We start from the raw sequence: 16,775 nt of genomic DNA on the forward strand, positions 1-16,775 counted from the left end.
CCAGCCAAATCTTCTTCACCTACACAACCCAATCAAAAACTCACATACACACGCAAAATACCCATACCTTTTTACCCTTGAAACATTTCCATTTTAAACTGCTAGCCTGCCTGTGGCCTAGTGGGCAAGGTTACAGTCTTGGAAACATGAGGTTGTAGGTTCAAGCCCAGCTAGGAACACATTCCTTTAACCTGCTTTTACCCTCACTAATAATTGTCTACTACTTCTCAATTATTGCTTTTGCACCATATCTACCCGCCGTTCACCGAACGTATACCGAACTGAACTGCATTATGACGTACCGTCTGCACGTTCAGTTATTAACCGGCTACAATATTGCAAAGCCATATGAATTCAACGGGAGCTCTTCTGTGCTTACTGGCCTGTGTTCTTCTTTAAAACCACGGACAGGTTTGCTAATGATATTTCACGCATTGCATAGCTATGTCACGGTGCTGCACTAACAAAGTCACAGACTGGTAAACCTCCGGTTGAAGGATTGAATCCCGCCTCGCCCTCAGGCAGATAGTTTCCTCTTTTACACTAACGTTTTCTTACGCTTATATTTGCTTTCCCAAAACTCACTCATGGTCACCCATATGCATTTCATGGCGGCAAATGTATTCCTTTTATTAAGACATTACACCAGTTCACTACTCTGCCATTTCCACTAACTATATTTCTTCACTTGGCTACCGTACAAAACCTTGTCAGCAAACGCCACCTCGCAATTACTACATATGTACGTTCTGCAACTCCGCATTAAAACATTACATTTAAAATCATGACTCACTCATAATTATAACTACTACTGAACATGACAAAAGCACATCAGTGCAATAGATTACATGTTACTTAACCCTCCACTTCAATGACTAATGTTTTATACAGACTGTTATATATACCGTTCGATAAGGAAACTAAGCTCGCTCATGGTCACTTAATTTACTTCGCACTATAGTCTGTGATCATGTCAACCTTCACCTACATACCCATTCTGCTAAGAACATATTGTTTCAAGTACGCAATTTCATCATTTCTCCTAATTTATCTCACACTGTTGTTATTTTCTCATATGCAAAGCCTGCTGGGACATATGCGTCTGCTCCTATTCTCCACTATCAACTTTTCCGGTTCTAGCTTAGCAAAACAGCGGATTCCTACCTGCAGATAAGCCTATCAAAATGCCTTATAAACCTTACAAACACTAAAAGTGCATCTCCACGAAATAACAGACAACGGAGCAGGACAGAAGGCTACACAAGTTGCGACCTAGTGAGCTCTAATTTTACGAGCTTGCTGATTCTTTTCTCAATCAAGGCTCGTTGGATGGCCGTCAAATCCATGAGTATATACACTGGCCATATTTCACCTGCGTTTCTGATGCATTTACACTTACGCCACGGCACCCTTTGTCACAGCCACTGTTTTACATATATAGCAAACCGAAACTGCTAAACAGTACACGCTCATCAGATTGTACAAATTCACACAAGGATAGCCATAATCCACAACCGTTTCTTACAGGGTCTCTTCGCATTTCTCACTCTCATAATAAAACGCTTTGCAAAAAGAAATGATATCTCATAAAAAACACGTTTTCAGCATACAAAAATGCCAAGTTACTCACACATACAAGACATACACCATCTATAACTCATTCATTCAGACTGACAAAATCCAGGCCTGCCATTAAAAGTATTGATATCCAAATGACGCCAAGTTATTCAGCAGCAGTTTTGTACATGAATTTCAATGTGTTCCATGAGGCAATTCGAAATATTTGACTCTTTGATCTGACACAGAGTTTGCATGACATTGTAAAATGGTAAGATTACAAAACACAGGGCCAAGTGACTTGAAAGAACTGAGGAAATATTGGGTAGCATTGCTTTGAAATACATCTTATGTAATTTCAGTGAGGCAAGATAGCCTATATTGTTTGTAGTACCGTAACTTGGCGTCATTTTGATATCAATACTTTTGAGTAACTTGGAATTTGTGTGCGTTGAAAACGTGTTTTTTATGAGATTTTAGTTTTACAGCAGTGCGATTGACAGTCCGGTGCGGAAAAGCCCATCAACCTGAACGAACGATTGTAGAACGAACTCGAGGCTAGCTGACTGTCTGCCGTTATGTTTTAAAATATATTATCAAATGTTTACGGAGTTTAATTTCCATCTGTGACTATACTGTGTCATGTAATTACATTATATGTATGACATTAATAATAAAATTATGTTCAGTTATCTTCAATTTATGTTTCTCAGCAAAACGAATATGCTTGGCTAGCATAGCTTGCCAGTGAGCTAGGTAGGCTATTCGTGGTTAGATCACGCATTAGCAATATTAACCACAGGGGAAGAACATCGACTACATTGATGGTCAGTCAATCAGAAATGTGTACTGGTGATTTTTGACTAGGCTAATGTTCATATAACTCTCTGATAGACCTGCTGTTAACCGAGCAAGTTATCATCGTAGGTTTTCGCCACAATCAGTTAATGAGCCAATAACTGTTACTCCACCGCCGTTTGTGGTGTTCACTCGCTGGGTGACTCTAGCTGACCGATCGTTCGCAAGTCACTTTTAAACGAATAAAAATTAACACTGTCAGCGGTGATTGAATATACCAAGTATTTTAATAACTGATCTGCAAACGTGTAAATATGACAACGCACATTGTAGAGCAAGTTTTCTAGCTGGTGCATGAAGACAAAAATAATGTACATTGAATTTCTAAGTATTTGTTTTTTCTTGTAACGACGCTAAAGTTGGCTCCCGATTCGCAGCTCCCGATTTGAAATTTCCGGTCCACCTTAAATCGGTTGCGTTATATGTTCGGATGGTTTCACAATTTGCAAAGACTATAATTTGCTTCTAAAAGTGATATACGGCTCAAGTGAGAAACTGAACAAAGGTGGTGATTTGAAATTAGTTTTTTTTTTTTAAATTCTTTTTATTTTGTTACGTTCACATGACATGTCGCTCTCTGTAATATTGAAATATCAGATACCCAAGTGTCACGCATTTTGTTTTCTCCTCAAAATATAATCGTCTCAACATTAGCCTACGTGTGTTTGAGAGAACAGGAAATAATGTACATTTTAAATTGTGTGGATGAAATATCACTGCACCATATGCAAATAAAACTACAAACTGTCTATATAAACAAATACAGTAATAAAATCCTATTGAAAAATGTGCATATTAGATAAATATGAAAGTTTGGATAAGTATTTCTCCACAATTGTAAAAGTTCAGAAACTTCTGTGAGTAACAACCAACAATAAAAAAATATTTAAAAAATGTATTATGTATATTCCTAATGTATTAGTTGCTAGTTGTTCATTTCTACCAGCCACCTAGCTAGCTAACCAGACATAACTTCGAAGGCATTAGCAGGCAAATTAGCCAGACAATGTTTTTGTTGTTGGTTGTTACTCACTAGCTAGACATTGGACAGCATAGCTAGACTGCTGACTAACATCTTTCACATCTAGGTTACTGCAGAAATTATTTTTATTCAGACAGGACAATTAATATGAAACACGACATTAAACTCGGTCAACATTTAACGAACACAACTGTCTGTCAGAAATAGGTGACGCCCACAAACAGCCGATTGTGGGGTAGTGATGGGAAAAACAGTTCTTTTCAGTGTAAGAAAAAGATTTGTGGGGGGGGGGGGGGGGTGTTAAAGTAAGGTCAACTGGAGAGACATACTATGATGATTGTTTGCAGATTTTGACAACTGTCAATGGAAGTGTGTGTGTTTTTTGTTTTTGTTTTTTTGCACTGCCTGAGGACTATGAACGATTCTTTTGTACTTGATTGGTATTATTTTTCAGTTTTTCCCATTTTTTGCTCTGCTATTCATATTGTGTTCTGCTATTCATATATTCGTTGCCATGCATATATTCTGCTGACATGTATATTTAGTTGTCATTCATATTTATTGCTGTAATTCACGTCTTTTAATGCTATTCATAATTTTGTTGACTAGTGAACTGAGAATGGTTGTTCCTGAAGGATAAGCCAGTGAGCTGAGAATTTAGTTGGATAAAGATTAGGGGTGTGAAACCGAAAATGAAAACAGGCGAACCGCGGTTCATATATTAGCGAATTATTTTATTTTAATTGAATGTAGTTTTCCGGTTTAACAAGTTAGGCTATAGACAGAGAATTTCCCCACAGAATATTTAATAGCCAAAGAACCAAATACTTTCTTTCCCTATTTTTAATGAAATTGTGTTTTCAATTTTATTCTAAACAATTTAGTATGAAAGAATGTTTTTGATATGGCCATTTTATTTTACTAAATTTACCAAAAGGTGTCGTTTTAGCCCTAGATGCTGAATTCTTTACCGTGACTTGTTCTAACAGCTGCTTGAAAGAGAAATAGCCCTAGATGCTGATTTCTTTACCGTGACTTGTTCTAACGGCTGCTTGAAAGAGAAAGTACTGATTTACGTTGGCTAAGTAGATATAGGCTATCGTTTTCTCATAAAGTGTAGTCGATAAAATAGTAGCCTAGTAGCCTAGCCTACTTTGAGACCTGTTTTTAAAAAAGGCTTGTTATTTCATTGAAAATAAACAGCACACTTGACAGTGCTGTTCGATTATTATCCATTTATTATCCATATTTCCATACTGTACCCACTTTCCTCACCAGAGACTCCTCATTCGCTACAGCAAAAGGAACAAACTATTGTTGTGTCGTTTGCGAAAGATTCGGGCAAGTGTACTGTACTGTTGTGTCGGTCTCGAACGATTCGGGCAAAGGTATTGTTGTGTTGTTCGCGAACGATTCGGGCAAGTGTACTGTTGTTCGCGAACGATTCGGGCAAGTGTACTGTTGTTCGCGAATGATTCGGGCAAGTGTACTGTCGTTCGCGAACGATTTGGGGCGGGCGTAGTACGTTCAGTGAACGAATCACTGAACTGTGAACAATAGTCAGTCAGTGAACTACCAGTTCACGTTCGCGAACGAATCGTTTCACGAAGTGATTCAGTACACTTCGTTCATCCAAAAGATTAGTTCTTTAGAACGAATCGTTTGCGAACGACACAACACTATTGTGGGGATGTGGCACGGTGCCATGCGGCCATCGCCGCGTGTAGTGTGGCTTCGTCGTAAGCGAACGTTCTGAAAAAGGTAGTTTGCGGCGAACAAAAATGGATGCTGGACTGAGGGAAATGTTCGATGGGTATTTCAATTAAAGAAGGAGAGTGTGATCAGTTTTTTCAATAATGTTAATGCTAACGCTAGCCAGTGTTATTATTGTTCACTAGCTAGCTATTTTTATTTATAATCGATGATCACAGAAGCGGCTGTGAGCACAAACGCTCTCATCACCATGTCTGTTTAATGCAAACAATTTGGAATGTTCGTAAAAAGCCGTTCAAATTGTACGTTCGCCTCTGTTCGCTGAATTTGAACGCACCTATTGGCACTTTGCAAATATCATTCGTTTATCATTTTCTTCAAACAACATGACCCTCAAGTTCACAATTGTTGCCGTTGTTGCAAGTTTAGCTTTGGCTTTGACTCACAGGCACGAGTTAGCTAGCTGCGATAGACCTGCGATATTGTACCTGCTAACAGCTGAAGCAGTGCCGGAGCCGTGTACGAGCTGGGCTACACTTCAGTTCATCTGGCACGATCTTACAGCAATGCAACTACGGCATCAACTGGAATTACACTGCATTGCCATCTAGCGGCTGTATAGGAACAGCACAACTGATTACTGCCACTAACTTTTACTGCTGGTAGACACTAGATTTTTTAAAAAACGTGGTGTCTTCAAAATTCCACACATTGCACCTATTTTATGCGTGTCCTTGCCCCATAATCTGTCCATTTATTTTATTCTTGCACGCTTTTGCGAATATAACAGGCTAATTATTGCGTTGCATTGAATTATTATTGTAACAATGATAATAATAATGATAATAAAAGCCTGATGTATTAAGTCATTTTTTTCTTTTAAAACCCCTTATCAACATGTTTGGTAGACCTTGTGGAGTAATATAAACTGCACAAAAAAATGTAATAAGTGGGGGCATTGAAAGTTATTAGAATACCTATCTAAGAAATACTCCTGTAAATGATGTTATTCTTTAGACGACAGGAGCTAGAGCCAGAACATTGATCTCTGCATCAGGCTATTTCTCACAACAGGCCTGTTTACAATGGTATAATATCCAGACTATGACTTCGGACTGGAACCACAGAAGAATGACTAAACTAAACGATGTAACACTGCATCTAAACAGTAGCTTACATGTTGTTCAGATGGACACTCTCCCACCATGATGTACACACATAACGTGCCGGTGAGTTAATGCCCAGTTTTACATTTCATTCACAGTCCTTTCAGAAACACCACAATCCTGCAGCACACACAGGTGTGTGATGAAGGAGTAAAACTCCCCTTCATCAAAAGGTCAGGGTGTGAAAGAGAGTGGGGTAAATTTATGAATTTAATTAGAGTTCATACTATAGCAGATAGTGAATAATGGAGATGAATGAAGACTGCAATGTGTGACAGACCTGAAACATTTTACTATGCAGGTGGTCAGTCTTTTACCATGTCAATCAGACATTCAGCATCCAGTCATCACCTGTGACCTGATACTACAGACTCCACTGAAACCTTACATTCTGGTCAGGAACCACAAACCTGGTGACCCTCATAAGGTTGTATCATACTTTTATTTGCTGTGATAGAGGAGTAAGATATATATGGGCAAAGAAAGAATGCTGGTGGACAGAGGAGTAAACTGAGAGAGAAAGAGCTTTTTAATATTTCACTGAATAGAACCATAATTACAAATTCTATTAAGTTAAGATCACACAATACACAGCACTACTCACCCCAGTCTCTGTAGTTTACAGTTTGGACTCATCAGTCCAGCACAGAGCAGCTCTACTCCTGAATCTTCCAGGTTATTGTAGCTGAGGTCCAGATCTCTCAGGGGTGAGTCTAATGACTGGAGAGCTGAGGCCACAACATTACAGCACGTCTGTGTGAGTTCACAGTTGTTCAGTCTGCAAAGAAGAGTTAATATGTTATAGTATTATTATATTAGGTATACATGAAGCATGTATCTAATATGGGAAATGTGCCAATGACAGTGTTCAGCGATGAAGAGTGAAATTGAGGATTTTAAGGTTGATGATGCTCTGAGGAAGATGTCTGTGCTACACTCTCCAACTGCAGTATTTTGGACCTGAAAATTAAACATCCTGCTGGATGAAATCTGACAGTTCTACAGATGTAATTCTGACCCTAATGGCCCATTTTCTTATACTGTAAGCTCTCTGAATTGGAGCAAAGGGCTCATCTACCTTTTCTATGATCTTTTCTCTAGGCTTAACCCTCCCATCCCATACTAGACATGCAGCTGCCATCTTTCAGAGTGGACAGTGAGTTAGTTTTCAGTGCTGTAGGATGTTTGGCTACCACCAAAGTAAAGATGTAAAAGACAACACACATTATTCAGAGTGGACATTGACTTTGCTTCTTTACTTTTGGTTTTCTGTGACAAACTTCCCACAGCACTGCACGCTAACGCACAGCTAAAGGCAGATTCACTGTAGAAACAGGAAGTAATGCACATGCTCATATTTATGTATTGTGTTGTGGGCCTCTGCAGCCCCGCCCCTCCCTGCCATCAGCTGCCACTCAGCTCCACTTCACCTGTATCTCACCAGCCCTGCCTGCAGCACCATGGACAGTGGCAGAGGGACAGGGCTGAGTTTCAGTACCTCCACTCCACGCTCAGACCTGGACCTGAGATACAATTAGGCCACCAGCAGCATACCAGTGCTTTTTCCACACCACTTTCCCCTTTGCCTGAGTAGCTGCATTACATTACATTACAGGCATTTAGCAGACGCTCTTATCCAGAGCGACGTACAACAAGTGCATTAGGTCAAGGTGCAGAGGTGCAAAAGAAACACACTAGAGTGAAGTAAAGATCGTAGTGCCAGAAGTGACCACATCGACCAGGACTCCAACCCTGTAGAGTAACCTGTTCAGCAAACAACAATCCTACCAAGTACAAACTAGCACTGGAATCACATTTGCCTAATCAGACAAAAACCATCCTGCCAAATAAACTAACGTAATCATATTATCCTAACTAGGTACATTGAGCTAAACTATAGACTAGGGAGGGGTGGGGAGAGGTGCAGCCTGAAGAGATGAGTCTTTAGTCTGCGTTTGAAGGTAGTAAGATTCTCTGCTGTTCTGACCGCCACGGGGAGGTCATTCCACCAGCGAGGGGCCAGGACAGACAGCAGACGGGAGCGGGAAGTACAGACGCGAAGAGGGAGAGGTGCCAAGCGTCCAGAGGTGGCAGAACGGAGAGGTCTGGCTGGTGTGTAGAGTCTGATGATCCTCTGGATGTACCCTGGTGCTGACCCCTTAGCTGCCTGGTATGCAAGCACCAAGGTCTTAAATTTGATGCGAGCCATAACAGGCAGCCAGTGGAGGTCAGTGAGCAGGGGGGTGACATGGGAATGTCTGGGGAGGTTGTAGACCAGACGCGCTGCAGCATTCTGGATGAGCTGCAGGGGTCTGATGGCGGATGCTGGCAGACCAGCCAGCAGCGAGTTGCAGTAGTCCAGGCGGGACAGGACCATCGCTTGAACCATATAGGCTGCTGGCCCTATATAGGCCTCATGGTCTCACTGCAGGGTTGTGCTGGCTTTCCCCTCACTGAGTGACTAACAGAGTCTCTGATTCTCTTTTTTTTTGTGGCAGACTCGGACGTGCCCCTCCTCGTGGCCTGAATTCCGGTCCCCAAGATGCACCGTCCTAACCCGCCTGCACTTACCTAGCACTTTTGCTTTCCCTAACATTTGAGTAGCCTGATCTCATCTTGTGTCTTTATTCATCGTGATACCGCTGTAGGAGCCTAAATGCAGTTTGTTGATAGACAGTAAATGATTTGACTAATTAGCACACAATAATTTAAGTTTGTATGTAAAACAACAGTCATTTACATGATTGGTTGATTCAGAAGATTTTTGATCGAGTATTTACAGGTTGATGTATTTACACTGTTTATATTTACAAGAATGCAATAAGTTAATTTGATTTATTGTGCTTCAAATGTGTGTGGATAATTTAAAATGCATAAAAGCTCATTTACTATTACTTTTGTAACATTAGGAAATAGGATATTGTAACCGTAGCATCCAAGTAGCTATTTTCATATTTAATTGCTTTTGGCGCGTCTCCCGTGAAAAAAGTTTTGGAGCAGTAAGTTTCCTGTTAGTCAGACCCAAGTAGAGAGTGGAGCCACACGGTCTTTTGACCTCTCTCTTTCTCTCATTTTGACAATTCTCGCTTGTAAATTTAGTTGGAATGGACAATCGATCTGTACATATGAAGAATCATTGTTTTGACAGTTTGTTTTATTAAACATTTAGATTTTTCACCGAGTGGTCCTGTGGATTTATCGTTGTGGATTCAAACAAGGGGATTCGAGAGCGTCAACCTATGGCTTCATTAAATGGAAACCTACAACCGCTGTCACAGTAAAAGTCCTCCACGAACATATTGCCAGCACTGTCTGCCTCGTCTCTGCCTCGTTCCCATAGCATACAGTATGGATGTGATAATATTTTATTAAAGAGATTAAAGATATGGAATTTAAGGAATCTAAGTGGGTGGAAAATCACAACCTTTACCTGTACAACATGCCATATAAATTGCTTCCAACATGTATTTATTACATTTTTTAAATTGGCATAGAACATAGAGCAATCAAACATAGAACAATTATCACAAAAGCTGTGACTGTATTAAGTTAAATAAAGTAATAATAATAAAAAATAAAACAATTCCAATAAGAAAATAATAGGACCTTTCTGGAAACAATCTCTGAAATTGAAATAGGTAGGCCATTCACTTATGGCTCAGGAGCACCATCTAAATATTGCACATCTGTAATCAATAGAACATTATTTAACATAACATTATTTTCCAATAACGGGACTGCCCGGAGGGGTTTATTCCACTTATACAACAGGTTACCAACAATGACTATAGGCCTATATGGTTACTTTTATATTTATAGATTTTTATCGACTTAATCAGCTAAAAGTGAAGTATTCCGCGGCCATTTGGGTATATAATTTCACCGTTGTCAAGCAGAACTCTGGTTGGTAGTTCTATTTGCACCGTTGTTAAGCAAAAACCTCTGGTCGTTAATTCTATGAAAACAATGATTCTATCAAGAAAAAATGGTTTCTTCTCGTTTTATACCATACAATTAGCTCCAATTTTGGTCATTTTTGTCATTACATTATTTAAGAAAACTGCATAAAACCATAAGTCAATCAAATTCATCTCCCCAGCACTGTCTTGCTTTTTAAATGGTGTGGTCGCGCAGTGTAGCGTCTTTCTAATGCCCAGTTCAGACCAAAGATTCGCGACGCAACAAAACCGTTTAGAATGTTGCTGAGAGGAGTTGCAGCGGTGTGAACCATAGACATATGTCTATGGTGTGAACCGCTCGTCTCAGAACGTCTGATGCCGGCGCTTGCCATTGCAGCCGATTCAAATTGTCTGATCGCAGTTGGCTAGTTTTAGAATGGTGCAAAGCGTCGCCAGTTGTAGCTGGTCGTGTCGCAAATTTTTGGTCTGAACTGGGCATAAGACCCTCTGAATCTGGGTTTGAATGCCAGCCAGCTTTACGATAGGTTCGCTGTCACTGTCACCTAGCCAGTATTAAAATTCTGGGTTTTAGGTCAGAATGGTCTCACGGCATGCTTGTTATCCCGGCTAGCTAGCTAGCTAACTACTGAATTTTATTAAAAACAGCAGTTACTATAAATGCAGTCGTTAACAATGATACAGAAGAAAACGCGTCCGGTAGCCATGAGTTAAATACTGAACGGCTGTTCTACTGTCCAAATAAGGTACGATTCCTTTTTTTGCCGGATGGTTGGCAACCCTATATGAAGCCAGTAACTCGAACCGTGATTCAACGTTGCCATTAATCGCGAAATTGGACACTGAAAAGGGGAGGGGACGTAACAACAATTCAAAATCGAAAGAATAATGTTGCTGTTTGAACTGCGTTAGAATGCTGGATTTTGTAGCACATTGATTTTAGAACTATTACAAGGCCGAGGTGTCCCTTTACTGAGAATTAATGCCCACCCTTGGACCAATCAGAATTGAGTAGGTTATTCAGCCAAACCGTTGTATAACGCAGTTTAAACCCTGGGTCAGACGTATTATGCTAACGTATTATGCTAAATCGCAGCCTTTGCGATTTGCTAATCGCATTGTTTCAAATCGCGATTTCGATTTGAAATCGATTATCAGCTCTAGCGTCCAGTCCATCTTGCCATGTCTTGTAAATAAAATGTTTGCCTCTTAACACTGCTAAAGCTGTCTATTCATAGTTATTGGCAACTCTCATATTTTTGTCAAGAAAGTACTCTTTCTCTTACAGCGCATCCAAAGTACAGGGCTTACTTATACACTGACTGAAGTGTGCATCTCTGCTCGAAAAAATCACTGCATTGGTGCCATAAATAAACTTCTCTTTCGTCATCCTGTGTTTGAAAGCCAGCTCTACAGAATGACATCTGGTCCAGACCTCCATAGAAGCATCTAATTGCACCAAGTGTGGCTCTGACAGACAGTATGTAACAACTGGTGGAAACACTGGCAAGAGGACTCAAACGCACAACTCCGAGACAAGAATCTTGATAAAAAGGTCTTTACTTGCAAAAAGGTTCAGTACACGGGAAGTCAGGCAGAAGATCAGGCAAACAAATCCAACGGGGAGTAGACAAAGATGAGGTCCGAGAAAACAAAGCAGAGATCAAAACACCAGGAGAATTGAACACTAGGAAAAATGCTGGAATGATTGATACAAGGAACGAAGACGAACTGGCACCGAGAGAGGGGAACACAAAGACTAAATACACTAGGAGAATATAGCTGCAAGCAGCGATGAGGGGGCCAATCAGTCCAGCAGGGCAGAGTCGCCATGGCAACTTGATCGGATCATGTTAAAAGCGTGGCTGTAAGCACTGATAGCAAGTTTTATGGCAATTGACCAAAGATTGGGTGTAACTGAGATATGAGCTCCCGCCTTGTTTCGTTTGCCTTTGATTTGGCTGTAATGGATGAATGTTTCTGAAAATCAAAAATGCATCAGATAACTTTTTTGAGGGTTGGTCTGAAGATGATCTGTGCCAAGTTTGGTGAAGATTGGACAAAATATGTTGGTGTTGAAATGCCTACTTGAGGGAGAAGGACTTGGGAAATTCCATGAGGGACGTGGAGGCGATCGAAGAGCACTTCATCAGTATTGGTGAAGTTGACATGTCCGTCAGGTTTGGAAGCGCAGGACTATGCAGAGGGATTAGACAAGTTATTCTTAGAAGATGGCGAAGAGGTAAAGGCCTGAGCTACTTGTTTTTGTAGTTCTTGTTTTCTTTCGTGTGTTTTCATGTTCCATGTGTTGATGTTAATTTTCCACGTATTCATGTTTTCTGGGTGTAGTTCTAATTTTCTTGTTAGTGTATAAGAGTACTTGCTGTTAGACTGATTCAATTTGTAACGTCTCCATTTGACATTTCCTTTTTGTGTTGTTGTTTTATTTCTGTCTGTGTGCATTTTCTCCAATAAAGTCCACCTTTTCTGTTACTCTTGTACTGATGTGTAAGCCATGCAGTTATTTACTGGAAGGAGAAAAAGAAATTTGTCTGTAATTTGTATTTCATTAGTATTTCAGTGCAACTGCCTGCTCTTGATAGAGCAATGGTCTATGTTGCAGTAAATGACACCATCCACATCCTCAGGAAGGAGTCCTGAGTCCATATACCAAGTTTGGTATCAACACATCAAAGCGTTGCTGAGATATGCCCTCACTTCCTGTTTGGCAGCTTCACCGCCAATTTCGATTGGCTGTGCTGAACAAACGATTTTGAAAATCAAACATTCATCTGATAACTTTTGTGAGGCTTGGTCCGAAGATCATCTGTGCCAAATTTGGTGAAGATTGGGAAAACTTTGTGGCCTGTGAAAATTTTTTAAACCTTTCAATAAAATCCAACATGGCGGCCACATCAATTAGGTTGACATGAAAAGTTGCCATGTCTCGGCCTTGGGACCTCTCACAGTATCACCAGACATAAGAATTATTTTTCAGCAAACACATCACCAGTTATTAGCCGAAACGCATTTTTGCTTATTGCAACGCCCCCCCAGTGGTCAAATGATGGGAAATGTTTTGTGCTTCTTGAAAATGGGGTCCCCAGTCCATGTACCAAGTTTGGTGTGGATACATCAAAGCGTTGCTGAGTTATGACCTCACTTCCTGTTTGGTGGCTTTGCCGCCATTTTTGTTTGGGATCTCCCTCGATACAACCACACACAAGAATTACTTTTTTAAGGCAAACACATCAACAGTTATTGGGCAAAACGTGTTTTTACTCATTGCAGCGCCCCCCAGTGGTAAAATAACCTTTGCAAGTCCTCGGGAAGGGATAATGAGTCTATGTATGAAGTTTAGTGTCAATACATCAAAGCGTTGCTGAAATATGAGCTCACTTCCTGTTTGGCGACTTCGCCGCCGATTTCGATTGGCTGTGACGGACGAACACTTTTGAAAATCAAAAAACTATCTGATAACTTTTCTGAGGCTTGGTCTGAACATCATCTGTGCCAAATGTATTGAAGATTGGACAAAATTTGTGGCCTATGAAAATTTTCAAAACTTTTTCAAGAAATCCAATATGGCGGAAAATCCAATATAGCGGAAATTGACGTCATTGGGTGCGTTGAACTCGGCTTGATCCAAGGAATCCAACAGTATCTCATTTTTTAAAATCGGGCATACGGCCCAAAACCTACATGCATAAATGTACCGCCAACTTTGACCCGTTGGTGGCACTAGAACGCTCGAGGTGGAGACATGAATCTTGGTGAAAAGAATCATGGGACTGTCTTAATCAGTGTGCCAAATTTCGAAACCTTTTACCATACGGTTCTAGGGGCTGCCATAGACACCCTAGCCAGAAGAAAAAGATGATGATGATGAATAATGAGAAAAGGTACAAACACAATGGGTGCCTACGCAGCTTCGCTTCGCTGCGTAGGGACAGGTGAAACTAATGGGGCAGGGTAGGCAATCACACAGGCGGGAAACACACAAGGGCAGGTAGTGAGGTTTCTGAAACGAGACAAGGAGGTGAGTATTTCAAAATAAAAGACATAACCTAGGGAACAGAGCCGGATGTCACACAGTAGCATGTCCAATGCTAAAGGAGGCCGCCCTCCTGGAAGAGCACATAGGACACTGCAGCGCTGCTATAGCCAAGGACTACAGACTCCAGTTCAGAGTGAAACCCCCCATTTCTACAGAGTAATTTACTCTCAAACACAAGAGAGCGCTCCAGTGTTTAAGAGGAGTAAATTCCTTCCCTCTTACAAAAAGGGGGAAATACGTGATCGAAACCCAACATAGATTTTATTTTCATTATTTCCAGCTCACAAAGAAGGACGGTTCTCAACTTCCTATTTTGGATCTCAGTGTGAAACAAAGATTTGAGGCAATATCATTTCAAAATGTTAACATAAGCACTCTTTCACGTTCAATACGTCAGAACGACTGGAAAGTTTTGTGCAATTCTTTTAATCAATCGTCGGCACCCAATAATTTATTAATAATGATTAACTGATTAGAGTAAAATCTACTCCATGGCCTATAAAAAGAATGACTTAAAATATGCTTAACTTTATACTAAAGCATTTTTGTTAAGGAGTATGAACACATCTATGTGCTTTGAGGTCAGTCTGGTGTGCAGTCTGCTAAAGGTGAGACCAGCAGCTGAGAAGACGTGCTCAGATGGCACTGATGTCCAAGGAATGGACCAATAATGTTTCACTAATGCTGCCAGTCAAGGGAACCATGACTCTCTAATTTAGCATTTTAGAAACGTCTCTTTAATTTGAAATCTAATCACCAACATTAGGTTATTCATTGAAATGGTTTATTGAAATTTAACTGTTTAATCAATAGAAATTCATCAATCAACATTCTTATTAAGAATGAACACTTAACTGATTAACATAACATCCTAGCTTCACATCAGTAAATCTGAAAGATGCCTTCTTCCACGTAGGCATTTATCCCCCTCACACAAAATTCCTTCGCTTTGCCCATCTCGGTGTTTGCTACAAATACACAGTTCCACCCTTCGGCCTTTCCCTGAGTCCACGGGTGTTCTGTCTGTCGGGGAAATGACGATATAGCCTTTACACGGGGCACCACTTATGTCGGGATTATATTTCTATATTCTCACATTGGACACCATGTAATGTACAAAAAGATAACCACCAATCTAAATGCAAACTATAAATTACAGGTAGGTGCTAGCGTTGTGCCTAAATTGTGGAACTGTCCATTTGTGTGACAAAATACAACTTAGGATCTGATTCGCAAGATACGTAACCTGGCGGTGAATACTGAGTACTGGAAGGTATTTTACCAGGTAGACCAAAACAGAACGGTTAGTTTAACAATACATGCAACAACTAGATTCGCATACAACAGTACTCAAGCTTGCTAAATTGGGGAAATACAATAGGAAAGACAGTGCGTTTGTGTGGTGTTTCCTAAAGGATTACATCTGGGAACTAGCTAGCTGGAAAACTCTAGTCCACGTAAAGAACAAAATGAGAAACACGACAATGTAATAGCACATTGTTTTAAAAGCCCAATGTGAAAAAAGCACTAACCATGGGTAAACTATTGCCTGGAAAGTTTGCTCAGTCTTACTGTCCAACCATTCACGCAGGTAGCGGCCTCTGGTGGTCGCTGTGGGGTCCTGGAGAGAACAGTCTTGGCGTTGTGATATTGTGGAGGTTTCCCGATGTGGGGCGCGCGGTGCAAACCGAATCCTTGTTCCGTAGCAACGGCGATGTGGTTGTCCCCCCCGGTTGGTTGTCAGCAAGGCTCTACTTCCTGGAGCTCTTCATGGTTAGTTGGCGCAGCGTCGGGCGTGCGCTGGTTTCCATGCGGGATGGATCAGGCATAATCGCCGCAGGCGAGCTAAATCAGCAGAGCTTGGTTGCTGCGTACAGTGACTTTATCTGTGCGTTTAGATAAATCGGTGACTGCGATCTTAGGCGTTCTGTAAGCCCTTTCAATTGGAGTTCTACAGAGTTGTGAGAACTCGAGTTAGGCCTATAGGAATTCCACAGTATGTGAGCACTCAAAGGACAATGGGTGAAAGTGCAGGAAGTAGTAATGCACAAAGAGAGCGCAAAAAAGGGGAGAGAAATTACTGTCCCTAACTTTTATACCTGGTGGGGAGGAATCTTCACACTGGTGGAGTGGGACCAGCATCTAGAATGCGGTGCACACTGATGATGTCATCAGATGTGCGTCAGATGCGCTGCATGTTCTTAAAGAAAGTCATTTCCATTTGGACGGCACAGACTGACCGAGTGTATCTATATGTCTTTGTGTAGAGGCGGGTCTGGCTCCATCGAGACTAATGAGGCTCAGAATGCTGACTTATAAAAACGATTGGCTGATTATTGCCAATTCAAAACCCAGAGTTGTGCAGGACACTCAGCGAGTTCTGACGCATCTGATGTCTCTTGGTTTCAGAGCAATCTTGCCCCATCCTGGAGTGTAACATTCTTGGGAGTGGATTTATACTCTGTATCCATGTGAGCTTGCCTATCAGCAGACTGCATTTTATCTCTCAGAGTATATCTCTCTCA

General features: G+C 40.9%; 2 protein-coding genes and 1 long non-coding RNA gene across 10 annotated transcripts in view; 2 read left to right on the forward strand and 1 right to left on the reverse strand.

Moving 5' to 3' along the window:
* LOC135242400 (protein NLRC3-like) overlaps positions 1-16,775 on the forward strand; it is a 1,894,071-nt gene that overhangs the window by 1,453,982 nt on the left and 423,314 nt on the right. The gene's annotated exons all lie outside the window — the stretch shown is intronic.
* The window catches only part of LOC135242452 (uncharacterized), a 152,199-nt gene that overhangs the window by 57,807 nt on the left and 77,617 nt on the right, over positions 1-16,775 (forward strand). The window lies entirely within an intron of this gene.
* Positions 1-16,775, reverse strand: part of LOC135242408 (NACHT, LRR and PYD domains-containing protein 3-like) — a 421,399-nt gene that overhangs the window by 11,700 nt on the left and 392,924 nt on the right. For 6 of the 8 annotated variants that reach the window (XM_064313487.1, XM_064313480.1, XM_064313478.1 and 3 more), the window contains one exon: positions 6,881-7,054. The exons of the other annotated variants lie outside the window; for them this stretch is intronic. In XM_064313487.1, coding sequence (XP_064169557.1) covers positions 6,881-7,054 — 174 coding nt within the window. The remainder of the gene's footprint in view (positions 1-6,880; positions 7,055-16,775) is intronic. 8 annotated transcript variants of the gene reach the window in all.

Source organism: Anguilla rostrata, chromosome 16 (genome assembly GCF_018555375.3).
Source record: "Anguilla rostrata isolate EN2019 chromosome 16, ASM1855537v3, whole genome shotgun sequence".
Classification (NCBI taxonomy): domain Eukaryota; kingdom Metazoa; phylum Chordata; class Actinopteri; order Anguilliformes; family Anguillidae; genus Anguilla; species Anguilla rostrata.